Source organism: Ixodes scapularis, unplaced genomic scaffold (genome assembly GCF_016920785.2).
Source record: "Ixodes scapularis isolate PalLabHiFi unplaced genomic scaffold, ASM1692078v2 PGA_scaffold11__112_contigs__length_91849675, whole genome shotgun sequence".
Classification (NCBI taxonomy): Eukaryota; Metazoa; Arthropoda; class Arachnida; order Ixodida; family Ixodidae; genus Ixodes; species Ixodes scapularis.
In genome coordinates, this window is record NW_024609837.1 from 22,107,806 (window position 1) to 22,132,174 (window position 24,369).

At 45.3% G+C, this 24,369-nt stretch overlaps 2 protein-coding genes across 9 annotated transcripts; both read right to left on the reverse strand.

Moving 5' to 3' along the window:
- Positions 1–1,548: 1,548 nt before the first annotated feature.
- LOC115327968 lies at positions 1,549–8,609 on the reverse strand. Its single transcript, XM_040219638.3, has 9 exons — positions 7,669–8,609; positions 7,307–7,367; positions 5,238–5,406; positions 4,726–4,845; positions 2,407–2,489; positions 2,193–2,275; positions 1,985–2,071; positions 1,775–1,858; positions 1,549–1,637 (listed from the first exon to the last, which is right to left on the reverse strand). The coding sequence occupies exons 1-4, from the start codon at positions 8,485–8,487 to the stop codon at positions 4,728–4,730; spliced, it is 1,167 nt and encodes a 388-aa protein (XP_040075572.3). The 5' UTR covers positions 8,488–8,609; the 3' UTR covers positions 1,549–1,637; positions 1,775–1,858; positions 1,985–2,071; positions 2,193–2,275; positions 2,407–2,489; positions 4,726–4,727.
- A 23-nt stretch (positions 8,610–8,632) lies between these two features.
- On the reverse strand, positions 8,633–16,965 carry LOC121834997. Of its 8 annotated transcripts, XR_006077419.1 has the most exons (8): positions 16,815–16,965; positions 16,596–16,683; positions 14,175–14,261; positions 13,761–13,855; positions 13,354–13,448; positions 12,540–12,634; positions 10,854–10,947; positions 8,633–8,832 (listed from the first exon to the last, which is right to left on the reverse strand). XR_006077419.1 is itself a non-coding variant. In XM_042288835.1 (7 exons), exon 7 carries the CDS (start codon positions 10,759–10,761, stop codon positions 9,250–9,252), a length of 1,512 nt encoding a protein of 503 aa, XP_042144769.1. In that variant the 5' UTR covers positions 10,762–10,947; positions 12,540–12,634; positions 13,354–13,448; positions 13,761–13,855; positions 14,175–14,261; positions 16,596–16,683; positions 16,815–16,965; the 3' UTR covers positions 8,633–9,249. The 8 variants fall into 8 exon arrangements, 5 of the variants coding, with proteins under 5 accessions (XP_042144769.1, XP_042144772.1, XP_042144768.1 ...); XR_006077418.1 differs by lacking the exon at positions 10,854–10,947; XM_042288835.1 differs by having other exon boundaries at positions 8,633–10,947.
- Positions 16,966–24,369: the final 7,404 nt, after the last annotated feature.

Sequence of the window (24,369 nt, forward strand, 5' to 3'; positions counted from 1 at the left end):
CCTGCAGACACAGCTGTGAGCTGCTAAAATCTGTTGCAAGCCAAGAATAATAGGTAAGTGGAGAGAAGGAAACCACCATTGCACCATGATTGGTTGTTTTCTCCTCCCCACTCCCCTGCTCTCCAGCCTCCGCTCTGCTGATGTTGAAAGAGTGGCGGGCTCTGTGGGAGGGGCTTCCTCTTGCTGTTCTAGAGTTGCAACAGACCAGAGCGACCTGGAGGTTTTCTAAAGTGCAGCTCAAGCTGGCCGGATCAAATTAAGGCATCATATCGGCAGCAAATTCTCACAACATAAACACCCTTGAGAAAGGGTTCAGAATTGAGACAGCGGTGAAAATGCAAAATAGTTTGGTCGGTTGTTTGTAAATTATTTTTCTTTAGCTCTTTGTAGCTGTTTTCTTCGAGCTTAATTTAAACAACAAAAAACGAGGGAAATTGTAATAGCTCTTTATTATATCTAAAATTCTTTTATGGGTACTTCTTCCGAGGTGTAGGGCTATCTCAATGCTCCCTGCATATGCAAAAGAAAGATGTATATAGTCATAAGCTAAGCACAAGGCTGTCGAAACAATACAAAACAAGGTGAGCCTGACATGCACACAATACAAATAATCCTGCTCGATCTGCAAAGAGAGACCAGCTCACCTTGATGAAAACAACTGGTCTGGACCATAAAGGAAGGCCAGCACATCTCGGCGCCTAGTCTTTTCCTCCAAGGAGACCTGCGCTTATCACAGAAAATGTAGTTTTAGTTGAAAACCAATTGACATTGCAGGAGAGAGGCATGAAATATGATACAGCAAGTAATGTCCGTGACAAATAGAACACAGACCACAGCTCACTTCCAGTAAAACACCGTGCCTTGGGCCTCAGGCAATTAACGAAACAAAAACTTGTCTACGCTCAATCTTGCACTTTACGTGCAGGAAACCTGCAATAGACCCTTTCCGAAATTCAGTGCCATCTGGTGGTTTGTAAAGCAGTTTAGGTTTTGCCATATCAATGGCGGAAACGAACTTGTATCGGCACCGTCGCTTTCGCAAGTCAACGGCACGCGAGGAATTGTTCGGTGTGAGTTCTTTCTCGATCACGTTCAGTTCGATGGTGACCAAGAACTTGCATTCAGAATTAAGCTCCAACCCACTCAGATGCCTCGAGAAAATTCCCTACACCAGTGTGCTTTAAAGCCGATTGTATGCCGCCCACAGAGTGACTGAATCTGAGTTATTAGAAATAAACGCTTACGTAGCTCTTGTGTTCCATTCCTACGTCGCGTCGTACTGACCCCCCGAATACAGGCCTCGCAAGATCCGCTTAGGATCATCTTCAACGTCTTCCTTTATCAGTCACTAGAAGACCGCCATTGGTATGGCACAGATGCTGTTCCACAGATGATGATAGTGATCAAAGTAGCCAGACAGAATTTCGGAAAGGGTCTATTGCCAGGGAAAATGCAGATTTAGTTGAAAACCAACTGACATTTCAGAAGAGAAGAAAAATCTTGGGCAGCAAATAATGTCTGCGACAAGTAAGGCGGGTAGGAGACCATAGCTCACCTTCAATAAAACAATGTGCCTGGGCCAGTTAAAAGAAGAACACCTTGTTCGGACCCCAGTCTACGCTTTCATCTGAAGAAACCTGCGCTTAACAGGAAAATGCAGTTTTAGTTGAAAACCAATTGATATTTCAGAAGACGAGCGAGATAAAACCTGATGCGGCTAATAATGTCTGTGATGAATAAAACACAGACCACTTGTAATGGGACCATAGCTCACCTTCAATAAAACTCCATGCCTTGGACGATTAAAAAAACAAAAAAACTTGTCCACGCTCCATCTTGCGCTTTACGTGCAGAAAACCTGCAATTGCCAGGGAAAATGCAGATTTAGTTGAAAACCAACTGACATTTCAGAAGATAAATCTAGTGCAGCAAATAATGTCTGTCACGAATAAGGCACAGACACTTAAAGAAGAACATAGCTCACCTTCAATAAAACAACGTGCCCGGGCCGTTTAAAAAAAAAAAATAACAGCTTGTCCGGACCCCAGCTTACGCTCTCGTCTGAGGAAACCTGCGCTTGTCAGGAAAAATAGTTTTAAGTTGATATTGCACAAGAGGACCAAGACAAAACCTGATGCAGTGAATGTCTGACGAATAAAACATGGACCACTTGTAACGGGACCATAGCTCACCTTCAGTAAAACTCCATGCCTTGGACGATTAAAACAACAAAAAACTTGTCCACGCTCCATCTTGCGCTTTACGTGCAGAAAACCTGCAATTGCCGGGGAATATTCAGATTTAGTTGAAAACCAATTGACATTTCAGAAGAGAAGAAAAATCTAGTGCAGCGAATAATGTCTGTGATGAATAAGGAACAGACACTTGCAGAAGACCATAGTTTACCTTCAATAAAAACGATGTGCCCGGACCAGTTAAAAAAAGAATGACTTGTCAGGACCCCAGCCTACGCTTTCATCTGAGGAAGCCTGCGCTTATCAGGGAAAATGCAGTTTTAGTTTATAACTAATTGATATTACAGAACAGAGGCATAAAAAAAAAAACTAATGTGGCGAATAATGTCTGTGACGAATAAAACAAAGACCACTTTTAAAGAGACCATAGCTCAGCTCCAGTAAAACACTGCTTTGGTCAGTTGAAAAGAGAAGACTTGTCAACGGCTCATCTTGTGCTTCTCTCCGAGGACACCTGCGCTTGTCTGAGAAAATGCAGTTTTCGTTGATCGCAACACCTCAAGGCCAGGTATTGTGTTCTAGGATCTTTTAGAAATCATCCGCAAATTACAACAAGTCACATATGCTACAGGTGAAAACGAGACTATTTTAAGACTACTAGGGCAACATATGAAACCTGCCCACTGAATCACTCTAAAAATATGGCATATAAAAAGTAATTAGGTTGATGATACATATAAACTATGAAAAACAAATAAAGTCTTCCAATTTTTAAACATTCTACAGCGAGAACCAAAGGGAATCTAACCCATTTTCGCGAGAAGCGGCACTGTAATTTGTGACGTATCGTAAAATACCGGGCAAGCGCCCACTCAATATTTAGACATAATCGCAAAAAAATGGGAGATGGGCGCTTTTCCGGTTATTAATTTTACATTTCAACGTACTGCGCAGACTTTGTCAGATATTACAAATTTGGGAATGGGCACTTAGTGGAGAGTGGGCGGATGCACGGTATTCTACGGTATGTTCAGCTAGGTGGTGGATTTCTTTTATAAAAATTTCGAAGGAGAAACTTGCCCCGGTCAAATGTTACAAATAAATACAATAGGTTTCCTATGGACAGACATGGAATCAAGGCTGTCTCAGGTGGAAGTTTAAAAACGCGGTTGAGGGGCACTAAACTATATACGAGACAAACCGGGTGATGAGAGCGAAGTAATAAGTGTCTTCGTTCCTACCTTCAATGTTTGAGCTAAATCGAACGTCCCATTGGCCCACAACATTTTCAAGCTCCAATCTGAATAAGCTCAAAACCACGTTGGTCCATAACAAATATATTGTTTTTATTTGTAACTCTTTGCTGAGGTAAGTGTTTTCTTTGGTACTATTTTAACAAAACAAATCCACAACCTAGCTGAACCTACGTCACAAACCACACTACCGTAGCAAGCAAGACTGATTTTTTGGGGGGGGGGTCAAGTCGGCTAGCGCACACCAGATCGGAGCATGTGGAGCGAGAGCTCGCACTGCAGAACTTAGGGATCCTGGGTTAAATCCCCACACATGCTCATTTGAACTGGATGAGCATCGTACCCGCATGCGGTCGTGTCTCACTACTGCGTGTGCTTGTTAAAGACCGCAGGCTAGTGGTTCTACTGCACTGGCTAAATCGCTCATCTACAGCGAGTTATTCGTCACAACTTTGAAATGGCTGACTAACTACACGCTGTATAACTATCCACATAACCCAAATTATTTTTACTGATTTTTGCGATGTATATAAATTTGTGGGCTAGATTCCTTTGGCCCTCGCTGTAACAATTAAAACATAGATTAACAAATATTTTTGTAAATTTACAAGGACCTCAAGATTCTAATGGTAGGCGGCGGTATGCGAGCCTTCATTGTACCTAATATGAATAATATATATAAAATCAAGTTATCTAATCTGTCTATCATTTTAATTCCATCTAGCACTATAAATAAAACACTGTCTCTTTAATTTATGCTGCAGGGCTGCCGCATATGTCCTTGCTTTTTCTTTTATATTGTGTACCATTTGTAAGAACTGAAGGCAGTACAGGAACTTTTAGAAACATTTTCGCCTTTAGTCTCGTATCCCCATCGGTCAAATTAGAAAAAGAAAATCGAATTAAAGGAATTCCTTCCAGCGCAGCTCTTGGGCGCCTCTTTACCGGCTTCAGCGGCGTCGGCGTCGCCGTAACTGCGCGGTGCATTATAGGACCTTTCCCATGATGCAACACGTGTGGAGGAGGACGAGGGGAGGAGGAGGGGAAGAGGAGAAGAGAAGGGAAGAGGGATGAGGAGCAGAGGAGGGACAGGGAGGAGAGGAGGAAGGGTATACCCTCCCCTCTTCCTCCTCAAGGGCTATGCTCTAATTCGGCGTTACAGGGTGTTGTAAACGTCTTTTTCTTTTTTTTGATCCGATAAAACAAATTTTTATCTGCAATAGCAAAAATCAAGCATCACAAAATATAAGAGGGAAAGACGAAAATAGAAAACACACCATTAGAGTGAACGAATCTTGTTCAGCAGACCTAGAATTCTGGCTGGGATTCCATTGACCTTGTTGTGACCACGGGAGCTGGACTTGCTACCTTTAGATGGGTTTATCTGGCCAAAATGCCTGTATAAGAGGTCAAAGAAACGCATGTCAATTGAACATGAACAACTCACATTCTTGGGTGAAAGATGTCGAGATGTCCTTGTGCGTGTTTATACAGCCTGCCTTTGGGCTGACTTTCACATGTCGGTGGCTGGTTCACACTGCGCAGCAAAATATCTCGTGCAGTATGGCTGCTAACCCGAGGCCTTTAGAGCCAACATGCAGTAGTGATACACGAACAGATGCCAGTATAATGCCTATCAAGATTAGAACAGGTGAGGCGCTAGTCCGACTGTGGATTCCTGGACTCTGCAGTGCGAGGTCTAGGTCCACATGTTCAGGGTTGCGGTGCACTAGCATAATCGACCACCAGTCCTGCCATGAACAAACACTGAATTCTGACATATCTGTACCTCTGAAGGAACTCCAGCGTGTACGAGGCCTCCTTTGGGTACTTGATGTTGAAGACGAAATACGCTCCCAGGAGCGAGCAGAGAGCGACCTCGAGACTGCTTGCCTCAAACACAAGCACCCTGTCAACAACCAGCGCAATCTGGAGAGGGTCATCTAGAAGCGTAGAACCTAAGTAAAAAAAAAAAAAAAAGCAAGATGTGATGATCATCAAACCGACATGTTACAGATGTAGTTAATTTATTGCAATCGTAACGGTTCAAATGGATGACAGAAAGGACATTGCAATGAGGTAAACTAGGAAATATGGATGCTCTGCATTGGAATACAGTACAAGCTCGTTACAACAGATCTTGTTGCAGCAGAAACTTGGATACAACATACTGATTTGTGAAGCTCAGTTGGTTTTCCTATTTGCACCACTGATTCAACTTCCTATCTGAATAATACATAATCCTTTTTTACAACAGAGCGAAATAGTAGTCAAAACCAGGGCTCGGCGATATCAGAGATGCATGTATCTCCAATACTAACTTCAGAGACAGTCGAGTACCTTGTATCTGGTACTGCCTGCCAGGAAAAAATGTATCAATGTATCAGTACCTAATACCCATTTTTACAGTATCGAGTATTTTGGAGATACCCAATAGTTAAGAAATTAGCATTAACTTTTAAAGCTCACTTCCAGTTCATTTTCTTTCTGGCAAAACCAGGCTATCCTTCTTTCTATTTTGTGAGCTGTACATGCAAATTGCACAATTTTGTTTTTTGGAACTGTGGGAACGGGTCGGGTAACACCTTCTGTAAAAGGGCAGACAGACAACACCGGCATCTTTGTTGAACTGACATCTCCTCAGTTGAAGGCCGATAAGTGGACTAATGCAATGCAATATATCATCATTAGAGGGTTTTAGTAAGCCGGATTTTCAGTCCTAAAGTGATACCCACTAAAGAAACACGTTTAAGGGCAATGGAAGGGTATCGTCATCGGGATTAACAAAACGGTCTATAAAAATTTCAAGATCTCTGCTAAGCGTGCCTTTGAGCTCGGCAGAGAGCTATCAAGGCAATCGTGGCCAGTAGCATTTGGCCTCTTTCTTTCCTGGTTCCCTGCCCTCCTCATTTCCAGCTCTCCCTATCCCCCGTTTACCCTCGTCACTCCCATCCCCTTGTCTTCCTCCTCTCTCCCTTGTTGGCTGTGCGTTTGTCAAGGTAAAAGGTGACCCTGACCTTGGACCCTTGACCTCTCCTCCTCCCGTGTCCCCCATCCCTTCTAGCTCCCCTCCCTTCTCCCTTTCATTCCGTCGTCTCCTCCTCTTTGCTCCTCCTCTCCCTTCTCCTCTATATCCCTCTTCCTTCCCACTCTGCCATCCACCTCACCCTCCTTCCCCTTTATTCCTTCTTCCCCCTCCTCCTCACTCCCTTGTGTGATTATGTGTTTGTGCAATCGTGGACTTAGACCGATATCTCTCGATTTCCTCCACTCCATCAATTCGCCTCCTAACCCAGAATCGTTAAGAATTTCTTTATAAATAACACAATCAAATCGCCTCCTAACCCAGAATCGTTAAGAATTTCTTTATAAATAACACAATCGTCAACATAGAGGCCTATGAAAGAGGAGATACGTGCAGGAAGGTTGTTAATATAAATAAAAAATAAGTCGGCCGAGTACGGTACCTTGTTGGACTCCGCAGCTAACATGCAAAGCTAACAAAAAACGTTTATGAAAAATATCAATACCAGAACCCATAAAATCCAGGTGAGAAATGTTTATAATCAATGTAAATTAATCAGGTTTCCTGCTTTCCAAATACTTGCGATGGAATTTCAGCTATGTATCGAAGCATCTAGGATACTGCATGGAGCATTTAGATCAAAGATGGACTTTGCGTCTGTATCTTGTATCAGTACCTAAATGTAATTTTCCATGGTGTCAAGTATACTATCGAAAGCCCAGCCCTGGTCAATAACAAGGGCCATTATAACGAGCTTAGACTGTAATTGCACTACTCCTTTCACAATTTTCTTAATTATCTAAAAATTAAAAGGCAGTGCAAAACTATCTCACCAAGGACCGCAAGGTGAGGTGTATCTGGGCAGGAGCCAAGAACACTGGCAGCTGTTGAGTGCTATAATGAATACAAAAATCAAGAATATTTAATGGTGTACTTGTTATTGATAAGAAAACAGATACTTCCATGGTAAAAAATTGGTCAGCAAGGCTGAGAATCGAGAAATTAAATTAATAAACTTTTTGCAGCTAATATTTAAATGCCATGAACAATATTGTGCGTGGTATTATGCACTTCACACAAGGAATTGCAGTCAACAGAGCAGATGATCACTGCCTCACAGAGTTGACCTCTGCAATTGATTGCATACATTTATGAATAACTAAACAAGTTCATGGAATAAGATTACCAAGCTCACCGGGTGAAATGAGATGAGAGCCTCTGGATTCTCGTCGAAGTAGGTAGTCAGGAGCTGAAGAACAAAGGTGTAGCGTGGTGGCGCTTGTCCATTGCAGTCCAAAGTTTTCTGGATTGTCTGGAGGAGGGACCTTGACTGAGGCTTCCATGCTCTCCACATGACATCAAAGAGCTGATTTCCTTTCGACGTCAGCTCAGTGGTGAAGGCAGTGTGGTAGGAAAACCCAAGGAGTGTATCAACATGAACGAAGAAGTGTGGCTCTTTGAAGAGGTGAGGCCAAGACTCCGCAATTTCAAGGAGTGTTTGCTGCATGGAGTTGATGTGCCTCCTTTGCAGTGCGTAGGTTTTCTTCATAGTAGAGGAGATCTCCTCTAAATTGGTGGCTTTGCACAGCTGCTGCCTCATTACCTCTAGATCGTCCCACGTGTATGGCGCACAGTCTGGCTCCCATGCCACGCAACCGTGGGAGTCTGTTTGTCTGCCTTGCTTAGATAATGTCGCTTCTGGTTCGTCATCTTCAGTTCTTCCCGGCCCTCGTTTTGCAGCATTGTGTGGCCGACGCCTGTTATCCATGTATACAGCAAGTTGTCGTGATAAAGATGACGTACCGTCACCAATAATATTTCCTGTCGACATCACGTCAGCAAAGGAGTGTGGGTATCTTGCCACAACCAGGGAGGCAATCTTGCTTACTTCTTTGATTTTGGGTTTCGGATCATGCACTGCGATTGCTTCTCCCAGGAGTTTGACCATCTTTCGTCTTAGGTAAGGCTCTGGCACCTTCTCCTCTTGGCAGGTTCGTACCAGATCTGCAGGCATTGCGCCCCAATCCACTTCAAAAGAACTCGCCCAGCGGTCCTTCGAAGCCCTCTCTTGTGATGCGCGGTGAGCCGTGGCTGCCGCTGGGTTTGTCGGTGTTGAAGCTGCTGATGTTGAGGGAAGTGCACAGTTTGCAGTTTGCAGTTGGGACCCAGATTTTATGAGATGTAAAAGCTTCCTGATATGCAAGGTCTTGAGGAAAGGCTTTAAGTCCTGTTCTTCCAAGTATAGAAGGTCTTTTGCTGTACTGTATCCCTCCTCCACAAGGTGGGTCACCAGTGCGTCAAGTTGGTCATCGGGTATCTCGGGTACCAGTTGTGTTATAGTTGCCCTTACAGAGTCCATCTTTATTTTAGGGGAGAAATACAGTCAATGTGATTAGATTAAATTTCCTTTACTATCAAAAAAAAAAAAGTGACAGGAGACACTTAGCTATTTTTATAAAGGCATTCTAAAGCGTTAAGGAGCCTGGCAAAGCATCACTGTGATGAGAACTACAGATATGCAAAACCCTGCATGAATACAGCGATCTGATCATGCAATCTGCATCTGGAGACTTTATACCCACACCTGAACTGTATCTTCGACTTTCTTTTCTACCGGTCATCCAAAGTGTTCCTTTACATTTCTCCTATATCATAAACACAAGCGTGAATTAAAAAAGATTCCCTCGCAGTCACACTTCATAAGCTGTTTGATTTTCTTTTTATTAAGATATTGCATCCACCAGTTCACTGTGGATACCCACAGATACACAGGGCTCTACAGGTAAGGAGTATATTCCACATCATGTTTCAAGGAAACCACATTCCTTGTTCCACAGGCATAAATGTGCAAAGGAGAAAAATCCAGAAGCTGACTGTAAGCAACACACAGAAAACTACCTCTGCAACAATTTACAATTTTCAGTCCCATGCTTGCCCATGTTGTTATTTTGCATGCCTCTACCGCAAACACAACCTTCCCGTGCTCAACGATACAGCAAACTATTTTGCCAGCCATTGGCTCCCTACACTGTTGGAAAAAAATTACCGACCCCGCCACATACTCTGTCCCTCGATACACCAATGTTTGACTAACTTCAGCAGCTGACAGTTGAATGCCACAGCTCACTACACCATCAGTGAGTTCTTTTGAATACATTCCCTCTACAAAAGACAATGCATGCTCTTGAAGCAATTCATCTGGAAAAAGCTTGCCCGCTCTGCAATATGACTGAAGCATCTCGTGCTTCCTTGCCATAGAGTAAGTAATATTTTTGAAATTTTGAGTGCTGCGTATGATTCGCTTAAAGTAGGAATGCTTGCTCTCAAAGCGAAGCGTTGACAAATGGCACAATGGACCGTATTCGTAGCAGAGGTCGGGGTAGTGCCTCAGATAATGATGTTTGGGTTTTAGAGCTATGCCAGGAAACAGATGTACCCTACGGGACAAATAGTCATCAATGAGAGCACGCAAGTACTCTATTTGAGTCACATGAAGTTGAGGCGATGCCAAGATGGTTACAATGTCTTTTAGGATGAGGTATAGCTGCCACGCCTCATCTTCCACATCTCTGACCTTGTCAAAGAGCAGGACGGGCAAAAATCTGACAAGATAAAATGTCTCTACTGCCTCTCCTCTACAGTTTCCTTCACAGGAAACTTTGCACGGCCGGTTCTTAGAGTCATGCCCCTTAAGCTTCATGTTCGCTATTCTTGAATTGAGTTCCTCAATGCTGAACCACTTCTTCTCAATGGCGAGTCTCCGAAGGATAAGCGATAGGTCATATGGGACTACACCCTCATATAGGTCGTGAGCAATGCACGGGGGCAGGCCAGACGTGGCATGAAAACTCAGGAGTGAGTTTAGGGATGAGTCAAACTTAACCCCAAGACATGAGTCTAGTCCTTCTTCCTTGATGCGCTTTAGACATTTTTCATAGCTCTCAGCCGTACGGCGAGGTCCCATCGATCTAAAATCGGCCATAAAGGCATCTCTTGTCACTTCGCAAAAGCGACAGAAATATTTTGACCTTGAAAACGACTCTACAAAGCCCCCTATCCCGTGGCTTCCGAGGTTGTCACCGAGACATGACAACAAGCCGCAGTTGTATCTGACTCCATTTACTGTAACACCATCTTTTTCAAGATCTGCAAGGTCTGATACAAGAGACTTCATCACAACATCATGTCCCACTTTTTGTAAGGTGGACTCATAGCACAACATTACTAACTGCATCGCATGAACTTTTGTTTGAGCGAATGGTGGCATGTTAGCGATGGTGTAGTACATCCCCAAGATTTTGTGTTTTTTTCTGGCAGATCCTAAAGGGTTAGCAACTTCAAATGCATCCTGAAATAATAGTAGCTGAATGGTGTTCTCACCAGCAATAAAAAAATTGGACTCTCCATAGAGCTTCCCATCAGTGATGTCTTGGAGAAAGCCAGGCTCCAGATCGTTTGTGCGAGAGAGTAGCTTCTGAACAGAAATGTCAGAAAGGAAAGCCTCTAGTGTTTCCTTCACTGGCACATAGTGAAAACTTCTAGCATGCGCACATTTAACTTCCACAGGGTCTATCACGACAAAATTATTTCTGTAGAACTGGCTCCTCGAATGCATACTACGCAAGACCCCACTGTCTGGGCACAGAGGAGATTGCTCAGCTTTCAGTTCTGCCACAACTGCATGGCATACTTCTGCGCTGACATCGAAGCATTCCAGAACTCTACAAATGCCTGAAACTTTGCTGTCTTTAGCTACAGATTCAAGAAAGTACATCTCATTGGCAATACTCTGGACAACTGATGCAGGCACTAGGTGCATTGATTCCAACTTCATAAAAAACAAGGCCAGATGTGTTGTTTCTAACGATGCCTCACCAGGGCCCTCACAAGATGTGTTTGCCTGTTCAGCACTGTGCGCGAATGAAAGAGACTCACTGTTCTCCATGTCAGTTCTAGGTTGTGCACCATCACTATCATAATCATGTTGACTGTATGACGATGGGGGTTTTGCCTGGTGACTATGACAGCGACTCATGTGCGCCGAGAATGTATTTGAGTTCTGGAACTGCCTTCTGCAGTTTTCCATGAAGCAACTTGTCTTGAGGCCTGAACTGATGTGGCCTTTGATATGTTTGGTCATTTCCAGTCTGCTCCAAACCTTTTGTGAGCAGAATGCGTGAGGGCAAACATATTCTCTCCCGTCGTGATGAGATTTCTGCCCACTGTGACATTTTGACGTGTGCACTCTTAGGGCATTGAATGAGCGGAAAGACCTGCTACACCATTCTTTCAAGCAGGGCAAACTTAGGTTGTGACTTGTTGAATGAAGCCTATAGTGTCTCTCATAGTGATACAAGTTTTTCTGTCGCAGCTTGCACACATGGCAACTGTACATGATGCAGTTTTAGTGATGTGAACTTCCGGCCTGAAATGGGAGAGTTTTTGAAATAAGAAATAACATAACCGATGAATACTGCCATAATGCTGTGCTTATGTAACCAACGGCAGAGGTTCATAAAGTATCAAATGTCCAGAAGAGGCAGATTCCTATACTGAAAGTGTGCGTTAAATGTGTTCATTTGACATCCTGGTTTAATTGACCCAGCTTTTCATTAGTCAACGATCCAAAAATAGCAAAATGTTTGTCGAATCTGTGTTACATTTAAATTGTAGAACAGGTGTCCCACTGTACAAGCTATTTTGATGTCTGTGGGCTTGTTTCAATTCCAAAAGTTAACTACAAATGTCTGGGTAAAAAAGAGAAACATTAGATGCCCGCAGTAATTACCACAGAGGAGAGAGTATGTGAATTAGCCATCTGCATGTTATGGTTGCTAGTGATTGGGCTTCAAATTGCGCTGCTCTAGCATGATTCACAAGAAAGTTACAACTCCGCAGAGAGTGAAATACCACCACCGCAGACCGCTCAAGTGCAAAACTTCTTTTTTGCCTATAAAACACATGATTTGGAGTGTTGCCCAATTTAAAAGAGCAGCACGCCGGCATTTCGCCCTTTGATGTTTGAGCACACTCCTCTGTGGAAGTAGTCAAGTGGTATATACGTACCTTCAGACTATGGTGATGGCAATTACGGTGCAGGCCTCGCTTGCGACCACCACTGGACAGAGGGACGCAGAGCCAGGCAGAGCCCTGCTGTAGGTCTGGGTAAAAAAGAGAAACATTAGACGCCTGCAGTAATTACCACAGAGGAGAGAGTATGTGAATTAGCCATCCGCATGTTATGGTTGCTATTGATTTGGCTTCAAATTGCGCTGCTCTAGCATGATTCACAAGAAAGTTACAACTCCGCAGAGAGTGAAATACCACCACCGCTGAAGGGCAAAACTTCTTTTTTGCCTATAAAACACATGGTTTGGAGTGTTGCCCAATTTAAAAGAGCAGCACACTGGCATTTGGCCCTTTGATGTTTGAGCACACTCCTCTGTGGAAGAAGTCAAGTGGTGTATACGTACCTTCAGAGTACGGTGATGGCAATTACGGTGCAGGCCTCGCTTGCAACCACCACTGGACAGAGCGACGCAGAGCTAGACAGAGCCCTGCTGTAGGTCTGGGTAAAAAAGAGGAACATTAGACGCCTGCAGTAATTACCACAGAGGAGAGAGTATGTGAATTAGCCATCCCCATGTTATGGTTGCTGGTGATTTGGCTTCAAATTGCGCTGCTCTAGCATGATTCACAAGAAAGTTACAACTCCGCAGAGAGTGAAATACCACCACCGCTGAAGGGCAAAACTTCTTTTTTGCCTATAAAACACATGGTTTGGAGTGTTGCCCAATTTAAAAGAGCAGCACGCTGGCATATGGCCCTTTGATGTTTGAGCACACTCCTCTATGGAAGTTGTCAGGTGGTGTATACATACCTTCAGACTATGGTGATGGCAATTACGGTGCAGGCCTCGCTTGCGACCACCACTGGACAGAGGGACGCAGAGCCAGGCAGAGCCCTGCTGTAGGTCTGGGTAAAAAAGAGAAACATTAGACGCCTGCAGTAATTACCACAGAGGAGAGAGTATGTGAATTAGCCATCCGCATGTTATGGTTGCTATTGATTTGGCTTCAAATTGCGCTGCTCTAGCATGATTCACAAGAAAGTTACAACTCCGCAGAGAGTGAAATACCACCACCGCTCAAGTGCAAAACTTCTTTTTTTCCTATAAAACACATGGTTTGGAGTGTTGCCCAATTTAAAAGAGCAGCACGCTGGCATTTGGCCCTTTGATGTTTGAGCACACTCCTCTGTGGAAGAAGTCAAGTGGTGTATACATACCTTCAGAGTATGGTGATGGCAATTACGGTGCAGGCCTCGCTTGCAACCACCACTGGACAGAGCGACGCAGAGCCAGACAGAGCCCTGCTGTAGGTCTGGGTAAAAAAGAGAAACATTAGACGCCTGCAGTAATTACCACAGAGGAGAGAGTATGTGAATTAGCCATCCCCATGTTATGGTTGCTGGTGATTTGGCTTCAAATTGCGCTGCTCTAGCATGATTCACAAGAAAGTTACAACTCCGCAGAGAGTGAAATACCACCACCGCAGACCGCTCAAGTACAAAACTTCTTTTCTGCCTATAAAACACATGGTTTGGAGTGTTGCCCAATTTAAAAGAGCAGCACGCTGGCATTTGGCCCTTTAATGTTTGAGCACACTCCTCTATGGAAGTTGTCAGGTGGTGTATACATACCTTCAGACTATGGTGATGGCAATAACGGTGCAGGCCTCGCTTGCGACCACCACCGGACAGAGGGACATAAAGAGCCCTTCTGTAGGTCTGGGGAAACAGAGAAAAATTAGGCGCGCGAAATAATTTCCAGGGAGGACGGTGCGAAAGCCCTTTCTGTTAAATTACCATCAGCATGTTATGCTGATTTTAATGACTGAGCTCCAACTGTCGGTTCCCGAACATGATTGACAGGGAAGTTATGGCTCAAAAGACAGTGAACACTGACGGCAGGGTTCGTTTAACTTTCTAGCGTAAGCAACAAGTGCTTTAATGTACTGTATTTTCCGGTCTAAAGACCCTAGGAGCCAATTTTGCCTAAAAAATAAGTTTCGTTTGGATAGTTGGCGCTCAATGCATAGTCCGCAGGGCAAAACGTAGGCTGAAAAGCTAACATCCATAGTCTGTCAGTCCGCACCTCTCGCACAAAAGATATTTGCGGACGAAAGTCTGGATTTTCTTGTGCACCTCTCCTGGGTGAACCGCAGAGCTCTCAGCTTGACCCACATTGACCGCTTGCAGGCATCCAAGCAAGCAGTGTGTCACACGCAAGGCATAGAAAGCCTGAGCAACAGATTGAAAGTGTGACGTTCACTTCTTAATCCCGGCATAAAACATTTGAAAATCTGCAAGCCAATCAGACCAGTCTGGTGCTAACGAAGGATCTAGAAACAAAAATTAGTGCATAGTATAACCCGTATCTGTAGATAGTCTGCACAACATAAAAAAACAACTTTTATACATGCATAGTCTGCAGACTATAGACCTTTCCAGCGGCAGTCTCGAACGAAGCGAGCGGGTAAAAAATGCTGAGTCACTGAGCTGTGGACGCATGCGCAGCGCCCGATATACCGCTCAGCAGATCAACAGCGCATGCTTAGAAGGCGTTCCACAGCCCAGCAGACAAAGATGGCAGCGCGCAGCAGGGGATTTCTGCAAAGGTCTATAGACCAGAAAATATGCACTGTCTGATTCCAAAGCGCTGCACACTTCCGTTTTGCCTTTTGATGTTTGGCCTACTTATACCAACACACTCATTGATAGAGTTAGTCAAGTGGTGTACACATAATTTGAGATGTTGCTGATGTCAGTTATTCTACATGACTCACTTTCCGCCACAACATAACACAGGGTCACATAGCCACACAAAACAGTGATACATGTTTGGGTAAGAAAAAAGTTATGAAAAACAAATTAACATTATGTACACGCTTGAATTTGCATGGACCAGGTAACGGAAACCTTTTTGAACTTACCGTCTGCATAAATGTACTCGGTGTGACTGTAAAAGCTGGCACGTTTGGCACGCTGGCAAAGTTTGCAGCTGGCGATGAACGATATAATTGCGATGAAGATTTATTTTTACAAATTAAATGACCAATTACCCAGATTAACAAATATTTTAAAATGAAGAAACGTTTATTTATGAAAGATCTACATTACACAAAAAAAAGGTTGCACCTGTTTTTTTTGTTTTTCTTTCGTCTTGCTTATTCGTTTGGGCGTCCCCAGAACGAAATGGGAAAAACAACCGTTCGTCCGGTTGTTTTTCCTGGTAACATGACATCAAAAGTACTGCCAGCGAAATGGATACGATCGCTGTCGCGGCTGTGACGAACACGGCGGCATAAACATCGAAACCGAAATGTCGCGAGTGAATATACGTACGTCAACCGCGCGAGCCTATGCGGAACCACTACGCAGCGAATTTCTTTCAACCGCTCTACGCGCTCTACCTCCTTGGGAACATCAGTTCGTCTCCCGATCTACAAGCGCAACACACAGAGAGATCGCTCGCGATTTACAAGGGGCACAGGAATTCACTCGGCGAGCTATCCAGATTTGCAAAAAGAAGGCACTAACATTGTTCCGAGAAATGCACAATTTTTCAAACGCCTCGATCAAATCATTATTTAACGCGATTATTTTGCTGGACACCAGCCTCTTGTAGGATAGAGGAGGCTTCTTTTTTGCATTCAGTACTACATTACCGGAGCCGACGGCAACGAAAATATGCACTGTAGCCGTTCTTGTTCTGTTTTTAAGATTTCACGGCTTCAGAGTTGACGAATAAGAGAAAAAACATAATACTCTTGGCTCAAAAATGTTTGTATGACCAGTTTCAGGTAAGCACGTTTGAAATTTGAACCTTTAAAGACACGCCAAATGTATTGGATTTTAAATACAAAAGTTATTCAAAAGGACGCACTCACACTCGGTCCTCATGCAGCACCGCAGACACTACCGACGGCAATGCAGAGCGGGGACCAGTAGCACTTTGTGGTGTATACAACATGTTCTTTGGAGTACCGATTTCAAAAAGCTCCATCCTTCTTTTTATGCCTTTCGATGTTTCTTTGAAGCAATAAAGTAGTGTTCACATACCTTTGGACGTCGCTCCGCCAGGAACGAACGGAGGGAACGGCGCGATACAGCCAAACAGGCCACGCCAAAAACCACGAGGCTTCGATTGCTGCGCGAAAGGGTTAAGTGCTATCGGAAACAATATGAGCGTGAACGCGCTTCCGCAGTGACAAGCGGAGGCGCGTTCACGCTCATATTGTCTCCGATATTACATAGAAAGTTTGTTGGAGTAGTGCATACCTTTGGACGCCGCTTCCCGCAACGAACGAATGGAGGGCACGGCTTATAAGGCAACGCCAAAAACCACGAGGTTGTGATTGCCGCGCGGACGTAAAGAGAAAGTTTGTTAGTACGTCCTACACGCGGCGGTACTGGCGGTACATGAACAAACGCGACGATGCGCCGGAAAGGGAGAGGGGGGCCTCCGGGCGTCGAGGTCGAGCACGGGTCGGGTTCGCCCTTCTCTGCGCATGCTCGGCGTCCAGGCGCCTGGCATGCTCCGCTGGCTCTCGGCTCGCCGCGCGCGCTTTTCGCCCCGTTCACTCCGAGAAACGATCACAACTCATCTTTTAAAAATACGAAAGCGCGTCGTATTTTTTGATTGTGAAAATGCACGTATATTTTACGTACATTTTTTACAGTGTGGGCCACTATACAATTCCCTAATACGCGGCGAAATCAGTGCAGCCATTTACCTGCCAATCACATTGAACGTTGAGAAGCTGGGGGAAAGGACTGCGCCTCGAGCCACGGTATATCCAGACAATACAAGGAAACAACCACGGCCGGGTCATCGGGCACCTTGCAATGTGTACTTACATCTTGAAACTATGGCGAAATGGTGGAAAGCTCGGACACAGACGCCAGCGGCCACCCTACGTACTCACATCCCCTCTGACTAAATTTCAGAACGTGAAAAGACACTTTTTAAACCTGTAGCAGACGATACCGTTGATACACCGGTAGCAGACGAAATCCTCGGCGAGCACGGGCGGCGCGTACGACCAGCAGCGCAGCGGAGTGATACAAAAGTGCAGGCAAGATCGCGTGACCTATTGCCGGCGTGGGATTGGCTCCAGCCACACGTAGCTTTGGCTGCGCTCGGACGGAAGCTGAAACAAAGTATAGGGCACGTCTCGGTGGCACAAGCTCTCGCGCATTAAGAGCAGCTTCCAACGCTGTGAGCTCGCGCTTCTAGCCTTCTCTGCGGTACGACATAAGGTGAAACGGAGTATAGCTGTGGTAATGATGAAGTGAAGCGAACTGATAAGAGGAAAATATACCTGAAGGTCGGTTATTGTGGCGCGCATGCACATTTGCTTCAAAACGTCTATGTATTCGCAACTTTCAGCGATGGTGGTACCGTGCTGTGAGAATCACGTTTCCTAGCTTCTGGGTGATTAACTTCACAATAAATGTGCTTGCCTACACCTTTCTGACGTGAAAAAATGAATACTTCCCTACTGCTCGTATATAGCAAAACTGGAATTACTTACGCTTCGCAGACCCAGCCTCGTACTGCTGTTGTACGACGGTCATACAGATCACGTGGTCCAGATGACAGCCATTTTCAAAGGCGCCAGTGCACTCCCTATAAGTCGTGAATGTTGCGAATAGGGAGTACTCACTGGACGCCATATTTGTGGGTGCTGTTGAGAGCGCATGCTCAGAACGAGCTCACATCAATAGGCTTCTAAGACCGGCACTCTTGATGGTGCGGAATGCACGTTGCAAAAGAACTGTGGAAGCTCGCCATCACCACGTGCTCAGCATTCGCGCACACAGCTATGGCCGCTAGTGAATACTCCCTGTAGGGAGTGTTCACTGGTGGCGATAGCTCAGTGCGCAATTGCTGAGCGTGTGCTGACTGCGAACTTCCACAGTTCTTTCGAAACGTACAGTCCGCACCATCGCGAGGTTGCCGGTCTCGTATGAATGTGATCTCGTTCCGAGCATGCACAGTGAACAGTGCACTCAAATATGCCTCCAAGTGAATACCCTCCATACTAGCTGCCATATACACGTGCTACGATGCGTCACATACACAAACAGAAGAGAAAGGATGCAATACTTGCAGAAAGAAGAAGATTACGACAGATTGTCACTTTTGGGTACACTGTACCAAAGCCTCCTTTATAGGTGGTATTCACTGGAAGCCATATTTGAGGTGAGTGCTGACAGCGCATGTACGGAATTAGTTCTTATCTATGGCCTCCCAAAGAAGACAATCTCTACGGTGTGGGATGTGGGTGTTGGAAGCGTTGTAGAAGCTTGACGTCAACACGTGCTCAGCAGCAGCGAGCTCAACTATGGCCGCCGGTGAATACCACCTATAAGGAGTATTCACTGGACGCCATATTTGTCGGTGCTGTTTAGAGCGCATGCTCAGAACGAGCTCACATTAATAGGTTGCTAAGACCGGCAATCTTGATGGTGCGGAATGCACGTTGCAAAAGAACTGTGGAAGCTCGCCGCCAGCACGCGCTCAGCAGTCGCGCACACAGCTATGGCCGCCAGTGAATACTCCTTATACTTACAAAGCCTGGCAGTTCGATGACGGAGCCGTAGAGTGCCCGGTCGCAGATTTGGAGCGCGAGGATCTGGTAGCACAGAGCGTTTGTCGGGGAGCCTGCATTCAGCGCAGGGCTTTCGCAGCGGCGAGGACCCGAAACATGGTTTTCAAACCCGACGAGAAAAGAAGCGATAGCCCGAGGAACGCGTAAAGCACGAGCGGACATTCCACCGTTCGGGACAAGTGTGTTTCGGCGTCTCGCCGCAGCGACGCGCCCGTTACATGACCCTTGTCTGCCACTCTACCTTTTCACTTTCGGCGGCCGTAGCTCGAGTCACGCGTGAACAAGGAGCCGCTGAACCCGCTTCAAAACGTCAGGTACGATGAAGAAATAGGGAGTTTTAGAATAGCGCACGCTAAAGCTTTGCGTACGCAAAGAATAGCGTCGTCACCACTGCGCATGCTCCAAACGCAAACCAGGTTTTGCGCTTTGCGTGCGCAATTTTAGCGTGCGCTATTTCTCGGAAATAGCGTGCGTACGCAAAGAGTCTTTGCGCTTCTCCTAGGAGGATTCGTGATGAGCAGTTGGCTAAATCCAAGACGAGCACAGTTAAAAAAACATGGCGGCTTCCAGGATTATGTCGGCGGCTGCTTTGGCGGCGTCGTAAGTGCGACGTCGGCGGTATCCTCGCGACTGCAATTTTCAATACGGGACGACATTGTACTCGGTTTGGCAGCGATTACCGACAACTTGATGCTTGCGACGCGCGAACATTTCACGGCGAAGGTACGATGTGCGAAGGTCAGTACACGAGACCTCTCTTGCCGAGGCGACGCAAGCGGACACGACCGCTCAACCGCTCACGTCGCGTTCTCATGTTTAAACAAATTAAAATGCTACTCTGGACCAAAAAGCTCGTTTTTTTTCTAAAGTTACAGCATTTCGTGTGTGAAATAAAAATTTTTACTGTATCTTGATGGCGTCGCAAGCGCGAGATGCTTGGGCTTTTGCGTCGCGGCGGAGAAACGCTATTCTAAAACTCTCTTGCGTCGCGTGCGCTAATACAAGCGCTAAATTTAGCGCTAGCGTGCGCTAAAATTGCGTACGTTATTCTAAAACTCCCTAATATTTGAACGCTATAGCGTTAAGCAGTTCGTGTCGCAGTAAAAAAAGAAATTGGTGTGTGTATGTTTATACAGCCTGAACTTAGTCTGGCTCAACGGGAGACTTGTTCATTTAGCCATTTAGCCAGTGCGGTACGACTGCTAGCCTGGGGTCTTTAACGTGCACCACGCAGTAGTGATACACGACCGCACGCCGGTACGATGCTCATCCAGATGGAAGCGGGTAGGGATGGGAATGGAGCCCAGGATCCCTGGGTTCTGCAGCGCGAGCTTTTGCTCCACGTGCTCCGAGCTGGTGTGCGCTAGCCTGCTGGGTCACCGATCCTCCGCTCGTGTCGCCGAAAATCATCCTCGTCGTCGGAGGAACGGGGAAATTCTGATTGGTCGATAGGATCATGACGTCGCAGCCGCATGACCTGGCGCGGGAATTTCAAACAACCCATAACGCTCACTCGAGCCGCACCGGCTAGGCTTGACCTAGCTCTGCAGGCAAATAAAGACGTTTATTCCTCAAAACGTGACGTCACGCGTGGAATGAAAGTGAGTAACATGAGATGTACTGCGAATTAAAGGTCGCCGCATTTCTCAAAGGATATAACTTTATAAAGTAATTCATTTGAGTTAAATAAATATTTTAAAACTTTTAGGCGGAATGCGGGATTCAACCCCATGAGCCTTTGGCTCCGAGCCAGACCCGTTACTAGTGACCATGGCACCCAGACACGCTTGCACGGCTTGGGAAAGGACGCGGTTCATATGTTTAGCTATCGCATTCCACTCTTACAGGCGAAGCTTAAGCTTCCTTCTGTAGTTTTTTAGAGCTTACTAAGTGCCCCTCGTATTGCTTACCTGACCGGACGGTGCTCCGGCGAAATGTTTACATTAAAGCACGAATTAAACGCCACGCAGTCCCGTAAATAACGAGGAAAGTGGACAATTAGATTAAATGCCGGGACGAAACTTTAAATTCACGAGTCATCATTTGACTAAAATTTGGAGCTTGTATCTGTACCACTTAAAAACACCTATATAGCGTTTAGGCTATAATAATGAGAAAAAAAAAATAAAACCTTTATCCTAACGTATAATGCAGAGGAATTCTTTTTCATCGACTAGTAGGGTGTTTTGCAACATAAGATCAGCAGCAAGTTCTCCGCACTCACTCATTACCTCGCCACGGAATCTAATAAAACAAGAAAGCTCGAGCTGGAGCTGGAGCATTTAGTGGGCTTTTAACTTGTCACCGACTCTATATTGATTAATGAAGCAAGAATTATGATCAGTAAAAATGTTGTGCCAGGTAGACACGGTTCATATCTCACCTACGAAGATACGCAGTGTTTCCATAGCTGGTAAAGATGTACAGGCATTTCATATTTTCATAAATTAGCGCAATATAACAGAAATAAAAATAAACGCCTTTTCAAGACTGCCTGCACTTCATAGTGCCCATTTGTTTTTTTACCGACAGATCATTAGAGCATTGAGCGTATATTCGTAGGTGTTTTTTAGGTAAACAAGAAAACACCTAACTGCAGACACTGCCTCGATGCGATTTCGTTTATTGACAGATTCTAATTGCGCCGTGACCGTATAATCATATATACTTTTGTTAACAAAGATATTGCATAAATTCTGACTTACCGTTCCTAATCCACAAGCAGTGGCACGCCCGTACCAAGTCCCGAACGTTAGCCTGGAAGGGTTACACGATTCATTCAGAGAACAGACTTCAGACAAACCGAAAAGATCGAGCGTCTAGATTTCCTCTCTCGCCCGCTTCCGGAGGTACGGGCCCCTATAGGTAGTGGCACCGTTTCAAAAGCCCGTAATCCACCGCCCCTGTAAATCCGGCCCTAATCCCATTTCATCCGGGCCATAGAGACGTCTATCGCAGAAGCCACCTCGGGTACAGCCACCCTAATTGACCCACACGATGCCGGCATCCCACTTCTCTGGAGCGAACACGCAACGATAACAGAGAAACAAGGACAATGAGTCGATTGAGAAACGCGCGCCCGCTCTTCTTGGCGTCTCTGTTTTTTTTTTTTTTTTTTTTTTTTTTGTGCGCAATACAGGATACACTTGGTGCGCGTTTAACTCCTCTTTCAACGATGGGTCTGTGGAAAGGTGTGGCGATGCGGGTGACTGGTTTCATTAAAGATTGAGACAGGGCTGCACTTTTATTTCCGGTCAAGCCAATGGCAGATGTCAGCATCAGGACGCTATGGCATTTCCTCAAAACTGACACGTCGACTGAGTTAACGACACCCTACTCTGACAATAATTCCAATGAAATGTGTAGATATTTCTCTTTCAGCAGGGAACATAACTTCGATCTCTCCACTCCACTGTGAGGTGTTACGAAATATGCGTAATGGTCACATATTCCTGTTTATTCTCACCTATAATTTCTCGGATTTTCCAGGTTAAAATGTTTCATTATTTTGCCGTCCTGCAAACCAGATAAGAAATCCACGTCACTAAAAACGACAGGACACAGAAAACGTCTATACTAGGGGCAAATATTGTGGCAATGAAGTCAAAGCTATGTGTGCCCGTGCGCTCACGCGCCTTGAGCGCCGGTGACAGCTGTGCACGCGCACTCTTCACTTGTCTTCACTAAGTACGATCAGGTGTGTGTAAACACACTGAGCCATCGAGTATGTTAGCCTCAAATAAATAAACAAAGCAAGCGAGTGACTTTTTTGAAGACATCTATTCTATTATATCAAAAGTAAAGACCGTGCATATGCAGCTTTGATCGGCGCTCGAGGTGCGCGAGCGTACGGGTGCCTATTACTCTGGCTTTATCTCCAGGAAGAAACTTGTACCCGAGAATAGCAAAATGTTTCATGACAATCGTACATTCAACGTAACGACATTTAGGCAAATATAGCGCAATACCTACCAAAAAAACGTATCATACCGGTACGCGGAAGGTACCTAAAATATAGGCTAGTTTTGTTATGTCGGAACTGCTATGATGTCGTAGAAGAAGACATCTGGGTGCGTTCAGCGTGTTCGCTTCCTCCACCTTGGCATCTACAAGCTCCAGCTGTTTTGCACGCAGCTGGAGGTTGCATGCAGCCGGGGCGCGCGCAGATGAGTTTTCTTCTACGACATCATAACAGGCACGTTTTGGAAGAAGACCGAGATCTAACCTTTCTCGAGAGCTACAGCACGGACTGAACGTCAGTTGCTCGGGAGCCATGGTTCACGTAACATCGCCACCGGTCCCCTCCCCGCAATTCGTAAAGAACACTTCTGAATTTGGTCTCTACAGGATTTTCGGCGTTTGGAAAGAACAACCTGGCTTGGGGAATCGATGTACCTGCTGACAGTTGAGCGAGCAGACGGCGTATGGATCACCACAGCAAGGTATCTTTTTTATACTGACCGATCAGTCTGAGTCGCCCACAATTTTCACTGTCGAGGTCTCTACAAAACAACGGCTCGTCACCATTTACCTATTTTATTTTGCAACTCTTTCTTTAGAGGAAATATTTAAAAAAACAAAAAAAACAACCTTCGCATTGGGCGCCAGGGCAATGCAAGGGGGAACGCTTACTGCTTTGCGATTTTAAACTTTATTATCCACACTGCATCTCACACCATCGCACTTAGGCACGTTAAAAGCGCAACTTGTGAAAATTTCATTATCGATTATGCATTATTAGATTTTCGCATTGTTCTTTGTTTGTCCCATGAAGCGAAGGTCATGGGACTTCGCCTTACAAATTGGTCACATGTATGCCCTTGTGTTGTCAGAAGGACGACCCTTGATAGGATTTTTTGTTGTTGTTTCTGTAGGACTGGCCTTGAAATTTACCTTCGTACTCAAGATTATGAGGAACCATTTCAAAACAATTTACACTATTCAACATCTGCGTGACGATCAAGAAGCGTCAAGGCTCTCCAGAACTTCCAAAAGTGGCGTTGAGGGGGTGACCTGGAAGACGAGCTTCGACGTGGCTTCACAGGGCTCTGCTTGTGCGCTCCTCCTGAAGGCTCACTTTCCAAAGGCGCTGCAGAAGAGAAAGAGCCGCAGCAGTTGGGTCGACCAGTTCGACTGTTACTTTGTGCCAAAAGCAATGACTGCCTCGTGGAACCAGAGATGGTTCCGTCAGGATGCTTCGACGGTTCTCTTGCAGTTCT